Source organism: Hemitrygon akajei, chromosome 5, assembly GCF_048418815.1.
Source record: "Hemitrygon akajei chromosome 5, sHemAka1.3, whole genome shotgun sequence".
Lineage (NCBI taxonomy): Eukaryota > Metazoa > Chordata > Chondrichthyes > Myliobatiformes > Dasyatidae > Hemitrygon > Hemitrygon akajei.
This window is the reverse complement of record NC_133128.1, coordinates 150419510-150436835: the sequence shown is the minus strand read 5'-3', so window position 1 is coordinate 150436835 and position 17326 is coordinate 150419510. Positions and strand designations below refer to the sequence as shown.

The 17326-nt window shown below is 42.5% G+C and overlaps 1 protein-coding gene across 5 annotated transcripts in view; it reads right to left on the bottom strand.

The window, feature by feature from the left end:
* The window catches only part of dgkg (diacylglycerol kinase, gamma), a 517080-nt gene that overhangs the window by 229821 nt on the left and 269933 nt on the right, over nt 1-17326 (bottom strand). For all 5 annotated transcript variants that reach the window (XM_073046856.1, XM_073046861.1, XM_073046859.1 and 2 more), the window contains one exon: nt 3691-3789. In XM_073046856.1, coding sequence (XP_072902957.1) covers nt 3691-3789 — 99 coding nt within the window. The remainder of the gene's footprint in view (nt 1-3690; nt 3790-17326) is intronic.

The window sequence follows — 17326 nt, the reverse complement described above, 5'->3', positions numbered from 1 at the left end:
AAGGACATTACTTGGGACGAGGAGGCCGCGGCCACTTTTGTTAAAGCCAAGGAAGCCTTGGCAGATGCCGCGATGCTGGTGCACCCCAGAACGGACGTTCCGACTGTCCTCACGGTGGACGCATCCGACACAGCAGTTGGTGGGGTGCTGGAGCAGCTCATCGAGGGGCACTGGCAACCCCTGGTGTTCTTCAGCAAGCACCTACGACCACCCGAACTCAAGTACAGTGCTTTCGACCAGGAGCTGTTGGCACTGTATCTGGCAATCCGGCATTTTAGGTACTTCTTAGAAGGCAGGCTGTTCGCCGCGTTCACAGACCACAAACCGTTGACCTTCGCATTCACAAAGGTGTCCGATCCCTGGTTGGCTCGCCAGCAGCGACATCTGTCCTACATCTCCGAGTACACGACAGACATCCAGCATGTCTTGGGAAAGGACAACGTCGTGGCGGACGCACTCTCCAGACCAGCTGTCCAGGCCCTGTCCTTGGGGGTGGACTATGCAGCACTGGCAGAGGTGCAGCAGGCAGACGATGAGATGCCCAGCTACAGGACTGCAGTCTCAGGTTTGCAGCTGCAGGACTTTCTCGTAGGCCCAGGTGATAGGACCCTCCTGTGCGACGTGGCTACCGGCCAACCTCGCCCCATCGTCCCGGCAGCCTGGAGGCGGCGAGTTTTCGATTCCATACACGGTTTGGCGCACCCATCTATCAGGACAACTGTCCGGCTGGTCTCCAGCAAGTTCGCGTGGCACGGACTTCGCAAGCAGGTCAGTGAATGGGCCAGATCGTGCACGCAGTGCCAAACAGCCATGGTACAGCGGCACACTAAAGCCCCGCCGCAGCAGTTTGAACCCACCCACCGGAGGTTCGACTACATTCATGTGGATATCGTGGGCCCCCTACCAGTGTCCCGAGGAACGCGGTACCTCCTAACTATGATAGACCGGTTCACGAGGTGGCCAGAGGCAGTCCCGCTCACTGACACATCTGCCGATTCCTGCGCCCGAGCACTGATCGCAACCTGGGTAGCACGCTTCGGGGTACCGGCCCACATTACCTCCAACAGAGGCGCCCAGTTCACCTCCAGCCTGTGGTCGGCTGTGGCCAGCCTATTGGGAACGCAGCTACACCACACTACTGCCTACCACCCACAGTTGAACGGACTAGTGGAACGCTTCCACCGTCACTTGAAGTCGGCTCTCATGGCCCGCCTGAGAGGACCTAACTGGGTGGACGAGCTTCCCTGGGTCCTGCTTGGAATTCGTACAGCGCCCAAAGAGGATCTGCACGCCTCGTCGGCCGAGTTGGTATATGGCGCGCCCCTGGCCGTCCCAGGAGAGTTCATACCAGCCCCAAGGGGGCAAGAGGAAGAACCCGCAGTAGTCCTGGACAGACTACGCGAGAGGCTCGGCAACCTGGCCCCCGTACCGACTTCACAGCACGGATGGACCCCGACCCATGTACCCAAAGACCTGCAGAACTGTAAGTTTGTGTTTGTACGAAGGGGCGGACACCGGGCACCGTTACAGCGGCTGTACAAGGGGCTGTTCAAGGTGATCAACAACAACAGGTCCACGTACGTTCTGGACATTGGGGGGAAAGAGGAGGTTTTCATGGTGGACCGACTCAAACCAGCCCATGTGGACCTGGCACAGCCGGTCGAGGTTCAGGCACCGCGGCGCAGAGGCAGACCTCCCAAACAGAGACTGATCCAGACTGTGGACATTGGGGGGTGTATCGCCGGTTCGGGGGGGGGGGGAGGTAATGTGGCGACCCACTTTCTGCGCAGGCGAACCGGCTCACGAATAGCCAGCGCGCGGGGAGAGACTTTGGTAATGCACCTCTGATGTCATTTCCGCCCGGAGAGGGCGGGTGCTAGGGATTAAATGGTAGCGCTGCGAAGTTTGAATAAACTAGTCTCAAAATGACTTACCGACTGCGTGTCGTTATTTCAGCGCTGTGTGTAGCACATCGCTACAGGCCACTGGAAAATACTGCTTTTTGCAGATGGAGTTGAAGTGCTCGACAATGCAGTCCTCCAATCTACATGGGGTCTCACCAATGCAGAGGAGGCCACGTCATGAGCACCAGATGCAGGAGACTGCAGTTACTAGAACACAGAGCAAAGAATAAATAGCTGGAGGAACTCAATCTGTGGTAGAGTTTTAGGGCGAGACTCTGCAACAGGACCTGTTACCGAAGAAACCACAACCAAAGGAGTTGAATGACTTCAGACCTGTTGCCTTGACGTCGCACGTGATGAAGACCATGGAGCGGCTGATAATACAGAATCTGAGGCCACAAACCAGGCACGCCCAGGATCCTCTTCAGTTTGCATATAAGGAGAAGGTGGGAGTGGAGGATGCTATCACGTATTTGCTGCACAAATCACTCTCTCACCTAGAGGGGATCAGTTGTGCTGTGAGGATTACATTCCTTGACTTCTCTAGTGCCTTTAACACCATCCAGCCCAAGATCATAAGGCACAAACTAACGGAGATGGGAGTAGACTCTCACATGGTGGATTGGATAGTGGACTACTTGACAGATAGACCTCAGTATGTGCGGTTGGGAGACTGTAGGTCTGACACGGTGGTCAGCAGCACAGGGGCGCCGCAGGGAACCGTACTCTCTCCGGTCCTGTTCACCCTGTACACATCAGACTTCCAATATAACTCAGAGTCCTGCCATGTGCAGAAGTTTGCTGATGACACGGCCATAGTGGGGTGTGTCAGGAATGGACAGGAGGAGGAGTATAGGAAACTGATACAGGACTTTGTGATATGGTGCAACTCAAACTACCTGCGTCTCAATATCACCAAGACCAAGGAGATGGTGGTGGACTTTAGGAGATCTAGGCCCCATATGGAGCCAGTGATCATTAATGGAGAACTTGTGGAGCAGGTTAAGACCTACAAGTATCTGGGAGTACAGTTAGACGAGAAGCTTGACTGGACTGCCAACACAGATGCCTTGTGCAGGAAGGCACAGAGTCGAATGTACTTCCTAAGAAGGTTGGCGTCATTCAATGTCTGTAGTGAGATGCTGAAGATGTTCTATAGGTAAGTTGTGGAGAGCGCCCTCTTCTTTGTGGTGGCGTGTTGGGGAGGAAGCATTAAGAAGAGGGACGCCTCACGTCTTAATAAGCTGGTAAGGAAGGCGGGCTCTGTCGTGGGCAAAGTACTGGAGAGTTTAACATCGGTAGCTGAGCGAAGGGCGCTGAGTAGGCTACGGTCAATTATGGATAACTCTGAACATCCTCTACATAGCACCATCCAGAGACAGAGAAGCAGTTTCAGTGACAGGTTACTATCGATGCAATGCTCCTCAGACAGGATGAAGAGGTCAATACTCCCCAATGCCATTAGGCTTTACAATTCTACCGCCAGGACTTAAGAACTTTTTAAAAGCTATTATTAATGCTTTTTGAGACGGTGATTTAGATGCATATCATATTTTTTTACTGAGTTAAGTATTGTATGTAATTAGTTTTGCTACAACAAGTGTATGGGACATTGGAAAAAAAGTTGAATTTCCCCATGGGGATGAATAAAGTATCTATCTATCTATCTACCTGGTGCAGTGTCTTGACCCAAAACTGCTGATGATCCTTTTTGCCCTTCAGACCTGCTCAGTTCTTCCAACAGATTGTTTTGTACCTAAAGTTTCTAACTATGTTTCATACTTACCAGAACTACAGGACATATGTAGGAAGGAAGTAAAATGTGGTCTTTTAGTTGGCCACCGTCACATTCAGGCTTGATGTGTGAGGCACATTTATTGTGGAGCTGCAGCAAAAATAAAACACAAACAATGATTCACTGAAGTTAGATATCATTAAAAGTTAAAGATAAGCATAATGATGAGTGGTGAAAGGAGATAAAGTAATGCATAATTTATTCAGGCTCACTAAAGACAAGAATCAAAGTTCAAGGATTCCCTATTGAAGTGACATGATCATAATAATTAGAATGATACAGAAACAATCATGGTTAATGAAAATAATACAACCAGAAAGGAATGAAAAAGCACTAAATGCTCGCTGTGCACGTAACTGACCAGATAATGTCTCCAATGCCATGTAAAATATCATTTTAAGAAAAAGATGGTTATATGCTACTCTGTCAAATAACAGAAAATGATAAAGAATGGGAATAGATGACAGTTTAACCTTGGCTTTTTCTGACAATCTCTTAAAACTGAAGGGCTTTCTACTAGCACATGCCACAGTTATTGTGAAACCAGAACAGCCACATTGGAAATTTTTAGTAAGTGTTTGAAAAGTTTCTGCACAGGAGGGTTGCAGACAAAAGTTAAAATGAATAGTAAAATAGAAATTGGGTGCAATGAATGAAAATTTGTTGACGCTCTATAAGGCACTCATGAGACCACACTTGGAGAATTGTGTGCAGTTTTGGGCTCCTTATTTTAGAGAGAATATACTGACATTGGAAAGGGTTCAGAGAAGATTCATGAGAATGATTCCAGGAATGAAAGGGTTACTATATGAGGAACATCTGGCAGCTCTAGGGCTGTATTCTCTGTAGTCCAGGAGAATGAGGGGTGATCTCATAGAAACATTCTGAATGTTAAAAGGCCTGAACAGATTAGATATGGCAGTTATTTACGATGTTAGGGAAGTCTAGGACTAGAGGGTAATAAATTTGTGGAATTTGTTGCCACAAGCGGTTGTGGAGGCCAAGTCATTGGGTGAATTTAAGGCAGAGATAGATAGGTTCTTGATTAGCCAGCGCATCAAAGGGTACGGGGAGAAGGCAGGGAAGTGGGGATGACTGGACGAATTGGATCAGCCCATGATTGAATGGCAGAGCAGACTCGATGGGCCGAATGGCCTACTTCTGCTCCTATATCTTATGGTCTAAAATTGGTAGAAGGGCAGCAAACTGTGTCAGACAGTGGAATGTCATGAGATATATAATGTGTGTTGAACCCATCAGTCTGTGCGTATGTGTTAGATGAGCAGGTTATGGTGACAAAATATCAACATTTGCAGAGAACATAGTTCAATCAGTTCACAAAATCTCAAGTGGGCAAACAGATCTGAGACTTCAAACTGAATGCAACACATTTTGACCTGAGATGATGCACTTTTTGTAGTACTATTAAAGGATGCACATAAAATTATATGGGAACTTTAAAGGGGGAGGAAACACCAAAGTTTTCAATGCTTAAATCATTAAGTATGGAAGAATATGTCTAAGCTCTATAAAATTTGCCAGCAGGAAGATATTTTACATAAACTGATGCAGTGAGTAAATATAAACTCAGGTAATGTTAAACTACACAAGTAACTGATTATATGACCTGTCAAAAGCTGTGTCCTCTTGAGGATATTCTAGTTAGGAAAACCATAACTAGCCTGAACCTCGTAACACGTTGAGACCATAAAACATTGGTATTTTTTATTACAACAGGTGACTCCCACATGTACAAAGAATTACATTCCTCAGACATTCTGTACTATAACAGAATATGAACCAGCAAGTGGAAGTGACCATTCAACCCCTCAAGTTTGTTCCAGTACTCCAACTTGTTTGTGGTTAATCAAATCTTGGCCTTCAGCTTCTTTCCTGCCTGACTCTCATTACCTTTCACTACCCTATAGACCAAAATATCAGTCTGCTTGTTGGTCTTAGCATAGATCATACTTCAAGGCTCTCTTAGATAGAGAATTCCTTAGAATCTCCATTGTTTGAGAGGAGAAATTGCTTCTCCTATCATTTTTAAGTGAGGCAATCCCTTAAATTTGCACTAAACCCACCCCCTGTTCAAAATTCCTTTACAAGGGGTAGAATTCTTCCAGCTGCTATCTGTCCAGTCCTTCAGAACCAGATGCATTCCAGTAAGATCTTGTCTCATTCTTCTAAACTCCAATGAGTATATGCCATCCTTCTTTCTCACAAAACAATCCTTCCATCCCAGCAACACCAAGGCCTTCAAGAGAGTAGAACAGATATTTGCTACGACAGTGCTAGGAAAGAGAAGTTTTCAATGTTGAGAGTATAAAACATAGGTATTTTTAATTACAACAGGTGACTCCCACATGCACAAAGAATTCCATTCCTCAGACATTCCATACCATGATTTTCTATAATGTGAAGCCTTATTTCCCATTGAATCTCACATTATAAACGGAGATGTATTTCTACAGGATGTTTTTCTCGTAACACTGAAGATGCGTACTGCAGCTACGGGCTCACATGGGGACCGGGGCACTTAAGAAATTACTTTGTCAATTTCCAAACCAGATCTCATCTGCTGCTATTTGGTGACATGAGCAACTGCAGCTATCATCCTCCAGCCTTAACTGTGAATGGAGGCATTCACTTTTAAATGCATATCAAATATAGGTGGCATAGTTTAATGATACAACTCACAACAAATAACAGTAATCGTTTAGGTTTACAACTTGCACTTAAACTTATTGGCTCAGTTTCAGACATTGTGAAGATAAATAATATGGAAAACTCTTGGAAAAACAACAGCTAAACAACAAACTGATCTGACTGCACTAAAGAAGACATGCTATATTATCCAGACCTGTCATTACTTATTTAACTTTTCCTCAGATGACTTCAATAAGATTCAATTTTATTCTGTAGCTTTGATTTGCAAGTGCTGTAAGGGAAAATTTCTACCCCCAAACTGTAATACAGGAATTGCCTTCAAAGAAAGATACAACACAGACAAAGAACCTTCCGGTCCATTTGTCCATCCAACTGTGAGGCCTCATTTGCCAATATTAGGCCTATATCACAGTAAGCACTTCCAATCCAAATACCCATCCAGAAGACCTGATATAAATGAGCCTAATTAAAAGATATTAGTAAGACAAATGTGGAGAAACAATCACTGCTGCTTGGTGAATCGATAAGAACATGGCACAAATCCATGATCATGACCAGAGGGACAGGTTTGAGCGACACACACAGAATGCTCAGCAGGCCGATGCTGCCCGGACTGCTGAGCTCCTCCAGTGTTCTGTGTGCATCGCTCAGGTTTCCAGCATCTGCAGACTTCCTCTTGTTTGTGAGAAGGATAGGTTAGATGTTTCTTCATTCAGAAATTTGTTTGGACATGTAATTTCCTGAAATGATTTGAAATAGTGAAGCAAAAGACATGATTGATATTAGGCAAAATTGTTTTTAAAATGGAAAGATTTGACAAAACTGTTATAAAAGTATTTGGGAAAAGCATCAGAAAATAGAAATGAATGAGCAAGTTCATACTCAGATAGTGGGGTAAGTTGCCTCCCACATAGCTCTTTGAGTTTTTGACTACTAATAATGTAGTGGTACATACAACCACACAAACGAGAAGCAGGAGGAAACCACTCGGTCTCTCACGTATGCTGCACCATTCAATATGACTATAGGTGATCTGACTAACTTCAACTCCATATTCTGGTTCACCCATTGCAATCTTTCACTCCCCTTTTTCTGCTAATTGAAATAACAAACCTGACTATCTCCATCTTAAAATATTCAAAGGCTCTGCTTCCACCTCCCTTTGTAGCAAAGGTTCAGAGACTCATGATCTTTGAGTGACAAAAAGATTCCTCCATTACAAACAAAATGAATGACCTCTTATTTTTTAAACAGTGACCTCTAGTGCTAGATTCTCCAAAAAATAGCAACATCATCTCCATTTCATTAAGACTCTTCAGGATCTTTTAGGTTTCAATCTAGTCACCTTTCATTCTTCTAAACTCCAGTGGACGCAAGTATAAACTGTCCAACTTTTCCTTAAGGCAACCATCACAGGTAATAATCTCATAACCCTTCTCTGAACAATGTCCAATACACTGATGTTCTTCTACAAGTAAGGTCAATACAGGGCATAAAGTTGTCCTACCAAAGCCCTATACGCCTGAAGTATAACCTCTTTATTCTGCATTCAATTCCCCCAGCAATTAACAATACTTTCTGTGCCTGAACACTGGCCTTTTGTGAAGAATGTTCTAGGACTCTTAAATCCCTCAGCAGAGTTCTGCAATTTGCCACCATTTAGATAATATGCTTCTTTATTTTTTTCACTATCAGATTGGATAATTTCACATTTTACCTCATTCTCAATTTCTCAGCTCTTTGCCCACTCACAATCTATTTAAATCTCTTTGCAGCTTCCTTGCATCTCTTCAAAACTTACCATGTATCTATGATGTCAGAAAATTTAGTAACATTAACTTCATTGTCTTCATCCATTATTTATAATTCTTCAAAATTGAGGCCCAGTACTTATTTCATGCTGTCTACCAGAAAACTCTTTAAACCATCAGATCTTCTATCTAGCCAACCCATCACCCTCAACACCGTGATAAATAACCTTTGATGCAACATCTTATCAAACGTATTCCGAAAACCTAAATATGATATACTCCTCAGTTCCCCTTTAACAATGGCATATTTACAGTACTTTGAAGTAAATTGTTCAAGCATTTCAAAGCATCCTGTTGACTTCGTCCAATTTCCTTGAAGTTTTCCACAAGACCATAAGATATAGGAACAGAATTAGGCCATTTAGTCCATTGACTCTGCTCCACCATTTCATTATGCCTGCTCCCCATATCCCTCCATACCCTGACTAATCAAGAATCTGCCTTAAATATACCCAACTGGCTTGGCCTCCACAGCTGGCTGTGGCAACAAATGCAGGAACCACAACCTATCACTCGACATCAAGAAGACAACAGAAATAATAATTGACTTAGCAAGTCAAGAGGTCCTGAACAAGCCCTACTATTCATAAATGGTAAAGTAGCAGAAAGGGTTTCCTGTTTCAAGTTTTTGGGAATCAACACTACTGAGGAGACAGACAGACAGACATAATTTATTGATCCCGAGGGAAATTGGGTTTCGTTAGTCACACCAACTAAGATTAGTGAAAAAATATAGCAATACAAAACCATAAAAAATTAAATAATAATAAGTAAATTATGCCAAGTGGAAATAAGTCCAGGACCAGCCTATTGGCTCAGGGTGTCTGACACTCCGAAAGACGAGTTGTAAAGTTTGATAGTCACAGGCAGGAATGTTGCATCTCAGTGGAATGAGTCTCTGGCTGAATGTACTCCTGTGCCTAAACAGTACATTATGGAGTGAATGGGAGACATTGTCCAAGATGGCATACAACTTGGACAGCATCTTCTTTTCAGACACCACCGTCAGAGAGTCCAGTTCCACCCCCACAACATCACTGGGCTTACGAATTAGTTTGTTGATTCTGTTGGTGTCTGCTACTCTTCATGTCTTTGGCGCACCTGTAATATCATTAAAGATCCATCCCATCTCAAAATATGTCTGTTCAATCTCCTGCCATCTGGTAGGAGATATACAAATACCTTAGTCAAGGTAGTAAGACTGAAAAACAGTTTCTTCCCGAGGGCTGTTGTGCAGCTAAATAATACTACACCCGGCTAGTCAATGGCCCTTGAGTGTTTTGGACTATCTAAGGCAGTTGTTGCATGTGAATATGGGAATTTTTTAAAGTGAGCCACACCACATGCATTGTAAATATCTATTTTACAGGGACTGGAGTAGGACCACAATCTTGCCGTCTTGTGCAATGACAATAGAATTCTATTCTATTTTATTTTAATCCAGAGTGAGATTCCTGCATTTAAGCAGAAGAAAAATCAAGATTAAGAATGTTTTATGTAACCCCTCCCCCCCCCATGCAGCCTTAATATTCAGATTGATACTGCAGCAATAAGTTTTGTTGACTTAATTTGAAGAACATGGTTGGTGTTTGCTTGGGAGTTTGAAGTGGGCTTCCAAATGACAATGGACACACCTAAAAGACTGCATGACATTCATTCCTTGTGGAAAAAAAATCTTGTGTCTGCAATTCTCTTTTTGTTATGTAAACAGGGCAAAACTAAAATCAATGTTGGGAAAATAATAGGATCAGCTCCACCTACAGAAAGGAAAATGTATGTACTTGGGATAATCCTTTTAGATCAATTAATTCATTAATATATTTTTCCAAGAATTTAAGTGCAAAATATTCATATTAATTCCATTTCCAAAGATGGAGAAATAGCTGTGCTCATTTTAACTTATATATTTGGAAATGATGTGTAGGGAGTACACTTTAATGGAATTTTGAGTGGACTTGATGTCTCCATATGTAGGCCAATGACACAACAAAGGTCTTTTTGTATTAGTTACAGATGTCTATTGTGGCAAAACAGTTTATTCAAAATTTATTATATGCTGTCAACAAATAGATTTTGACTTTTTTTTGGATAAATAGTCCCTGGTGGGGGTTCAGTATTCACACTCGGGATGTGATAAGCAATTACAGGACAGTAGGTGCACACTTCAAAGAGATAAACCCAGCATCAGAAATGGAGAAAACAAACTCTAGATCCTACATAATTTATGCTCTGGTAATTGAATTTCTATGAGCCACCCTTGGCACAAACAATACAATCTTTAACCGAATTACTAGGCAGCTCTCAGATCGAGGTCTGCTGATAGTTAACCCTCTCCCACTCAGCTGCTGAAAACACCCACTCAACATTCTTCTGCAGCCAAAGGGATTTTTGTTTTTATTTCCGTTCTTAGCTTTATGTACTTCCCTTCCTCTTCTCTCTAAATCCCTTCATGTTAAGAGGAAACCTCTTGTAAAGAAGGGAATTAAAGGATCATGCCTGTGGCATTTGAAAATTCACTTTATGGTTCAGCATAGAACACTACAGAAGAGTGAATTAATTTTCCTGATTTCCTTCCCTTTCACTCTCCAGACTCTATACACAAGTGGTAACTTACAGTTGCCAAACCCAACGTGGGAGGAAACGGGGATGTGGGACGAAACCCACGTCGTCACAGACAGAACATGCAAACTCCATACACACAGCATCCGAGCTCAGGATTGCACCCAGTTCCCTGGTGCAGAGAGGCCATGACCCTCTGACCCTCTGACCTGTGCTACCCAACAACACAGTTACCAAAAATGATGTCACTGTTTTTCATTTTTGGGATAGTTATTTAATTTGAATTAAAATTCCCCAGATGAGAAGCAGACCTGTGTCTTTAGTTCAATGGTGCAGGTTTCTGTTTATTCGCTCTGTAAATTATCCACAGTGCTATTGTCCCTCAATCCTCCTTGCCCTTGTATTGTGTTTGGATGTTAGGGTCATTCTCTTTCTTTCTTGTTCAATCTTTTTATTAAATTTCAAATTAATAAACATAGCAATATTGATAATGGTAATAGAGATCGGGATTACATTAATAATGGTTAACATGTAAAAACACAGATTCCAAGTAACAAATGGAGTTTAGCCTCCCAGTCTCTTTGTAACTAACCATGAAAAAGATATTTTATAAAAAGAGAGAAAAAACCCCTAAACTGTGAAAAACTAAACTAAAAAATACAAAGATTGGGCTGCCACGTTTCATCGGTTAAAATTATAATTTGTCATTAACTCTGCTCCTCTATACATCAACAACAACAATTACTAAAAAAGGATTCAGAAAGGGTCAACATACATCATATGAAAATAGATAGATAGATAGATAGATAGATACTTTATTCATCCCCATGGGGAAATTCAACCAAATATTGAATAAATGGCCTCCAAGTTTCTTCAAATTTAACCAAAGGGTCAATAGTACCACTCCTAATATTTTCCAAGTTTAAACATGCTATTGTTTGGGAAAACCATTGAAATGTGGTAGGGGGGTTGGAGTCTTTCCATTTAAGTAAAATTGATCTTCTGGCTATTAATGTCACAAATGTAATTAGACAACAAGCTGATGAGGATAAATGTCTGGAGTCTATCACTGGTAGTCCAAAAATTGCAGTAATAGGATGAGGTTGTAAATTAACACGCAGAACTACTGAAATAATATCAAAAATATCTTTTCAATATTTTCTGAGAAGAGGACAAGACCAGAACATATGTGTCAAGGAAGCTACTTCAGAATTACATCTATCACAAACAGGATTTATATGACAGTAAAAACGAGCTAACTTACCCATCTAACTTAGGGTCATTCTCATCAAGCTCACATTGGTGTGTTCTGGTAGAAAAAGCCAAGATATTCTTCACAGGTGATACTTTTGATGGACAGACAGCTGTCCAAAAGCATTGGTTGTGAGTTATCATGATGACTGTGAGCCTTTGTAACCCCAGGTTATTGACAGTGGCAAGGGAAGAGATTGCTGGGGCCTTGACCAAAATCTTTATGTCCTATTGACAGGCAAGTTCCCAAAGGACTATCAAGTAGCTAATGTTCCATTATTCAAGAAGGAATAATCCTCGAAATTATAGACCAGCGAGTCTCACATCAGTGGTAGGGAAGTCATCAGAGATAACTCTTAGGGATAGGATTTATAAGCATTTCGAGAACCAAGCCAGCATAGTTTTGTGCAGGGCAGGTCATGTCTTATTAGCTTGATTTGACTTTTTTGATGAAGGTGATTAATAGGTTGTGGATGTTCTTTACATGGATTTTAGTAAAGCGTTTGACAAGGTCCCTCATGGGAGGCTCATCCAGAAGATTAAGATGCATGGGATCCAAGATGAATTGGTCACCTAGATTCAGAACTGGCTTTCCCACAGAACACAGAGGATAGTGGTTGAAGGGGCTTTTTCTACTGTAGCTGGAGGTCTGAGATTAATGCTCTTCCAAAGGCATCTGCACTGGGACTGCTGCTGTTTATGATGTACATAAATGGCCTGGATGAAAACGTAATGGGTGCGTTAAGTTTGCAGATGAGACGAAGATTGATGGTGCTGTGGATAGTGTAGAAGACTGGCAAAGAATACAGCCTGATATAGATCAGTTGCAGATATGGGCAGAGCAATGGCAGATTGAGCTTCACCCAGACAAATGTAAAGTGTTGCACCTTGGTAGGTCAAATATAAAGAGACAGTGCACTTTAAAGGGAAAGACCCTTAACAGTGTTGATAATCAGAGGGATCTTGGAATCAGAGTCCATAGCTCCCTAAAAGTGGCTAGAAAGGTTGGTAGGATGGTTAAGGAGGCATATGGCAAGCTTATCTTTATTAAACAAGATACTGAATTCAAAAGACAGAAAGTTATGTTGCTTTAGTTAGGCCATACCTGAAGTATTGCATACAGTTTTGGTCACCCCATTATAGAAGGATGTCGAGGCTTTGGTGAGGGTGCAGAATAGATTTACCAGGATGATGCCTAGATTAATGGGCATGTGTTATGAGATTGGATAAAGATACGTTGATTTCTCTGGAGCGGTGGAATTTGAGGGGATATCTGATAGAGGTTTATAAGATTATGATAGGTAGGATAGATTTTTTAAGTTCATTGTAGAAGTCCTCCTTGGCCACATTTGGTACTGGTAGAGTTGGAGTGTATGTATTGATGATAGGAGTGAGATTCCTCACAATAGACTAAGCTGGACGATCATGAAATGTTCATTTAACCCCTGAAAAATGCTGATTTGCTACGGTAGCTCATTCTTGATAGCAAAACCCATTCCACAAACACTGCAACACACAGAATGCCGGAGGATTTCAGCAGGTCAGTTAGCATCTATGGAGAGGAATAAACAGTTTTGGGCTGATACTCTTCATCAGACCCTTCATGCACTCCTTTTTGTTCACTCCTCCAGAAGATGAGTCCATTGCGCTACTCGTCGAGCCGGCTACCTCCTGCACCTTGCTGTCGCACTCGGGGCAGAGAGACAAATGTCAGAGTCTCCAAGTCCCTAGGATTAGGGTCTGTTGCTATTGGCATTAGTGACCAGAGAAGAGGCATTCCATTCTGATGGAGGATGCCTGTCTGATTTCCTTTAATGAGGGACAGGGGTTAAAAATCAGTTGCCTTGTGGACAACATACTGTGATCTTAATTCAGTGACAAGGGGGACAAGATGAAAGGAGGAAAGGCTCTACTGCAAGGATACTAGCACATCCATGAACACTCGCGCGCATGAGATGATGGGTAGGCACTGGAGGCACCTGGATGGTCTGTTATGGGCAGTGGAATGTGGGAACAAGCCCACAGGCAGTCTGTCAAGGAATGGCCCTCTGTGGGCTTGTTGCCTCCCAAATGTCTTTTCCTATCATTACTCCTGTATTTCCCTTCTACAAATCTTCAGTTAATTTCTCTCTCCTTCCCTTAATATATTTTCTCTTTTGTTTTCCTCCTCCTCCCCCCAACACCCACTCCATTTTCAGGCATCTGTTTAAAACTATCACGTCTTTAACACTTCTTGGTTCTGACTCAAGGATCTGAAACTCTCGTCCAGATGAGGCAGTCAGCTGTGAGCTAACATGCTTGCTGGTGCCCTGCTTACAAACCTTTAGCTTCCTCTGTGCAGAACTTTCAAAGGGAATAATCTGGTTGAAGTCAGTCTCGGTTTCAATAATAATTGTCAATGGGAGATTTTCAACAAGGATGCAGAATAAATAGTAGCCATGAAACACTGAAGAATGTTTACAAGTTAACCAAATGAGCATGCTAAAAACTACAACTTCTGAATTTCCTGATATTCAGAAACATTCAAGTATAAAATGTGAAACTATTAAAACAGTGAAAAATTAACACCGTATTTAAGTTTGCTGATGACAACACTGTTGACTGGTGGTGACAAACTGGCATATAGAAAGGAGATTGAAAATCTAGCTCAGTAGTGCCACAACAAGAGCCTTTCAATTAACATTAGCAAAACCAAAGAGCTGATTATTTATTACAGATGGAAGAAGCTAGAGGTCCATGAGCCAGTCCTCATTTGGGGAATGGAGGTGAAGAGGGTCTGTCACTTTAAATTCCTTTGGCTTTAACAGATCAGAGAGTGTGGCCTGTGAACATCATTTAAGTGTCATCACAAAGGCGGCATGAAAGCACCTCTACTTTCTTAGAAGTTTGCCTAGATTTGACAGGTCATCTAAAACTTTGATAAACTTCTATGGACAAACAGAGGAGAGTATCCTAATTGATTGCATCATGGCCTGTATGGAAATACCAATGTCCAGAAATGGGGTATTATTATATTGGATGACCTATCTGGGGCCCAGCAAGTAGATTCAATCATAAGGAAAGCCTATCAGTGCCTTTTTTTTCTTAGGAGGTTAAGGAGTTTTGGCTTGTCACTGAACACGCTAAAAAAAAAGTTCCACAGGTGTAGGAAGTATTTGTTGAAAGTATCCACGCTGGTTGCATCATGGTCTGGTATGGCAATCTGAATGTGCAGGAATCTAAGAGTTGCAGAGATCAGTGGACTTAGCACACCACGTCAAGGGTGGACTTAACCCCCCCGACTATCCCCACTATCAGTCATATCTACAGACAGCACTAGCACAAGAAAGCAACATCATCCATCTGGACTACTCCATCTTTTCAAATAAGCAGGAGGTACAGAAGGCTGTACTTCCACCACCAGATTAAAGAACAGCTATTTCCATTTAACCATTGAACCACCCAGCAAAATTCTAATAACCACTACAGTTTCACAACACCATGACAACTCTGAACAATTTGCACTAAAATAGACTTGGTTTTCTTTCCCATTCTAATTGTGTTTTAATTATAAAAAATGCTTATTTTTCATGTGCGTGTTTTTTTTAAATAAGAAGCTATACGCCTGAGATACGGCGGCACATTTCCCCCACTATACATGTGCATGCACGTATGGGTGCATATGACAAACTCAACTTTGGCCTGGTGTGGGATGTTTCAATGGAAAACAGAGAATTCTTGCTAGACTATTGCCATATAATTTATGCTCTTTTGCTAGTCTGCATAAGGGGCCCTGTATGTGCTGGTGACAGCTGCCAGGATGTTGGGAACATTAGTATCAGAGTTGCAGATGGAAATCTTGAGCTTGCTGGAACTTGCCTAGCTGGATTCTGCACTTTCCTGCAAAAACCAGCCAGTGATTTTATTTCTGTCTCCACAACCGCTGACTAACTTCAGCAGTTTTACAGCATCACCATCAATAGGCTCGGAAACTTTAGAGTAAAGCTCAACTTTTACCCAAAGGACAAGGCAACTCTGGGATTCTGGCTTTCTCTCATAACTTAAAATAAATTATGTATGAAAGTTGAAGAAATCTAAATTGTACAAACATGCACACATGAAGTGAAAATGCCAAAGTAGTTGAACACAGGTTGCTGAAGGTGTAATTATGTCCCCAGTGATTTAATTTTCATCAGGAACATGAAATATTTAATTCTTTGAACAAATTAAATATTCTATATAACTTCATCAGCATATACTTCTGAAGTTAGCAACTGTTTCAAGGACTTGGTTGCACACTACACCATTAAACCAATATACATTTGAACACAAGAACTGTTTCTGTGTGAGAAATATGCATTCCAGATCCATTTGCTCTGGATCTTTTCATCTCTAAAAGCCGATGAGATATCAAGCAGCTTGACGTCTACACTCTTCTGTGCTCTTTGAACCTTAACCCCTCTGAACACTCTGCCCTCCATACCAATCCAACCTCACCATCAAGCCCGCAAAGATAGGGTGTTGCAGTGTGGTGGACTGACCTCGATCTTGCTGAGGTCAGGCTGCAAGTAATAGACTCTTCCTATTACTTCCCTCTTGAAAAGGACCATCATCAAGACCATCAGGCCATTATCTTCCACACCATCACCATCTTATCAACTCCAGAGAACTCCCAACCACTGCACTAAGCTCATAGTTCCCTTACCCCGCACTGCTCATTTCTACCTCCTACCCAAGATCCACAAACCTGACCATCCAGGTAAGCCCATTGCTTCTGCCTGCTCCTGCCTCACTGAATTTGGGCCTGCACACCTCGATTCCATTTTATCCCACTTGGTTCAGCCCCCTTCCCACCTACATCCACAGCACTTCACATCCTTTTGAATTTTTCAACACCTTTCAATTTCCCGGCCCTGATCCCCCTTATTTTCACTGTGGATGTCCAGTCCCTACACAATTCTATACCCCCATCAAGAAGGCCTTAAAGCTCTCCATTTCCTTCTCAACAACAGACCCGACCAGTTCCCCTCCACCACCATGCTTCTCCTTTGGCAAAACTGAACAATTTCTTTTGGTTCCTCCCGCTGTCTCCAGACTTGAGGTTTAGCTATGCCTGCCTTTTCATTGGTGATGTGCCACAGCCAATGTTTCAACCCTTGGTGATGCCTCCCAAATCCTTCTGGGCTACACTAACAACTCCACTGGTGCTGCTTCATGCACCCATGCTGAGCTTGTCAATTTCAACAACTTTTGCCTTCAGCTTCCACCCTGCCCTTAATTTTCTTGGTCTATTTCTGAACCTCTCTCCCTTTTATTGATCTTTCTGTCACTTTCTCTGAAGACAAACTTTCATAAGC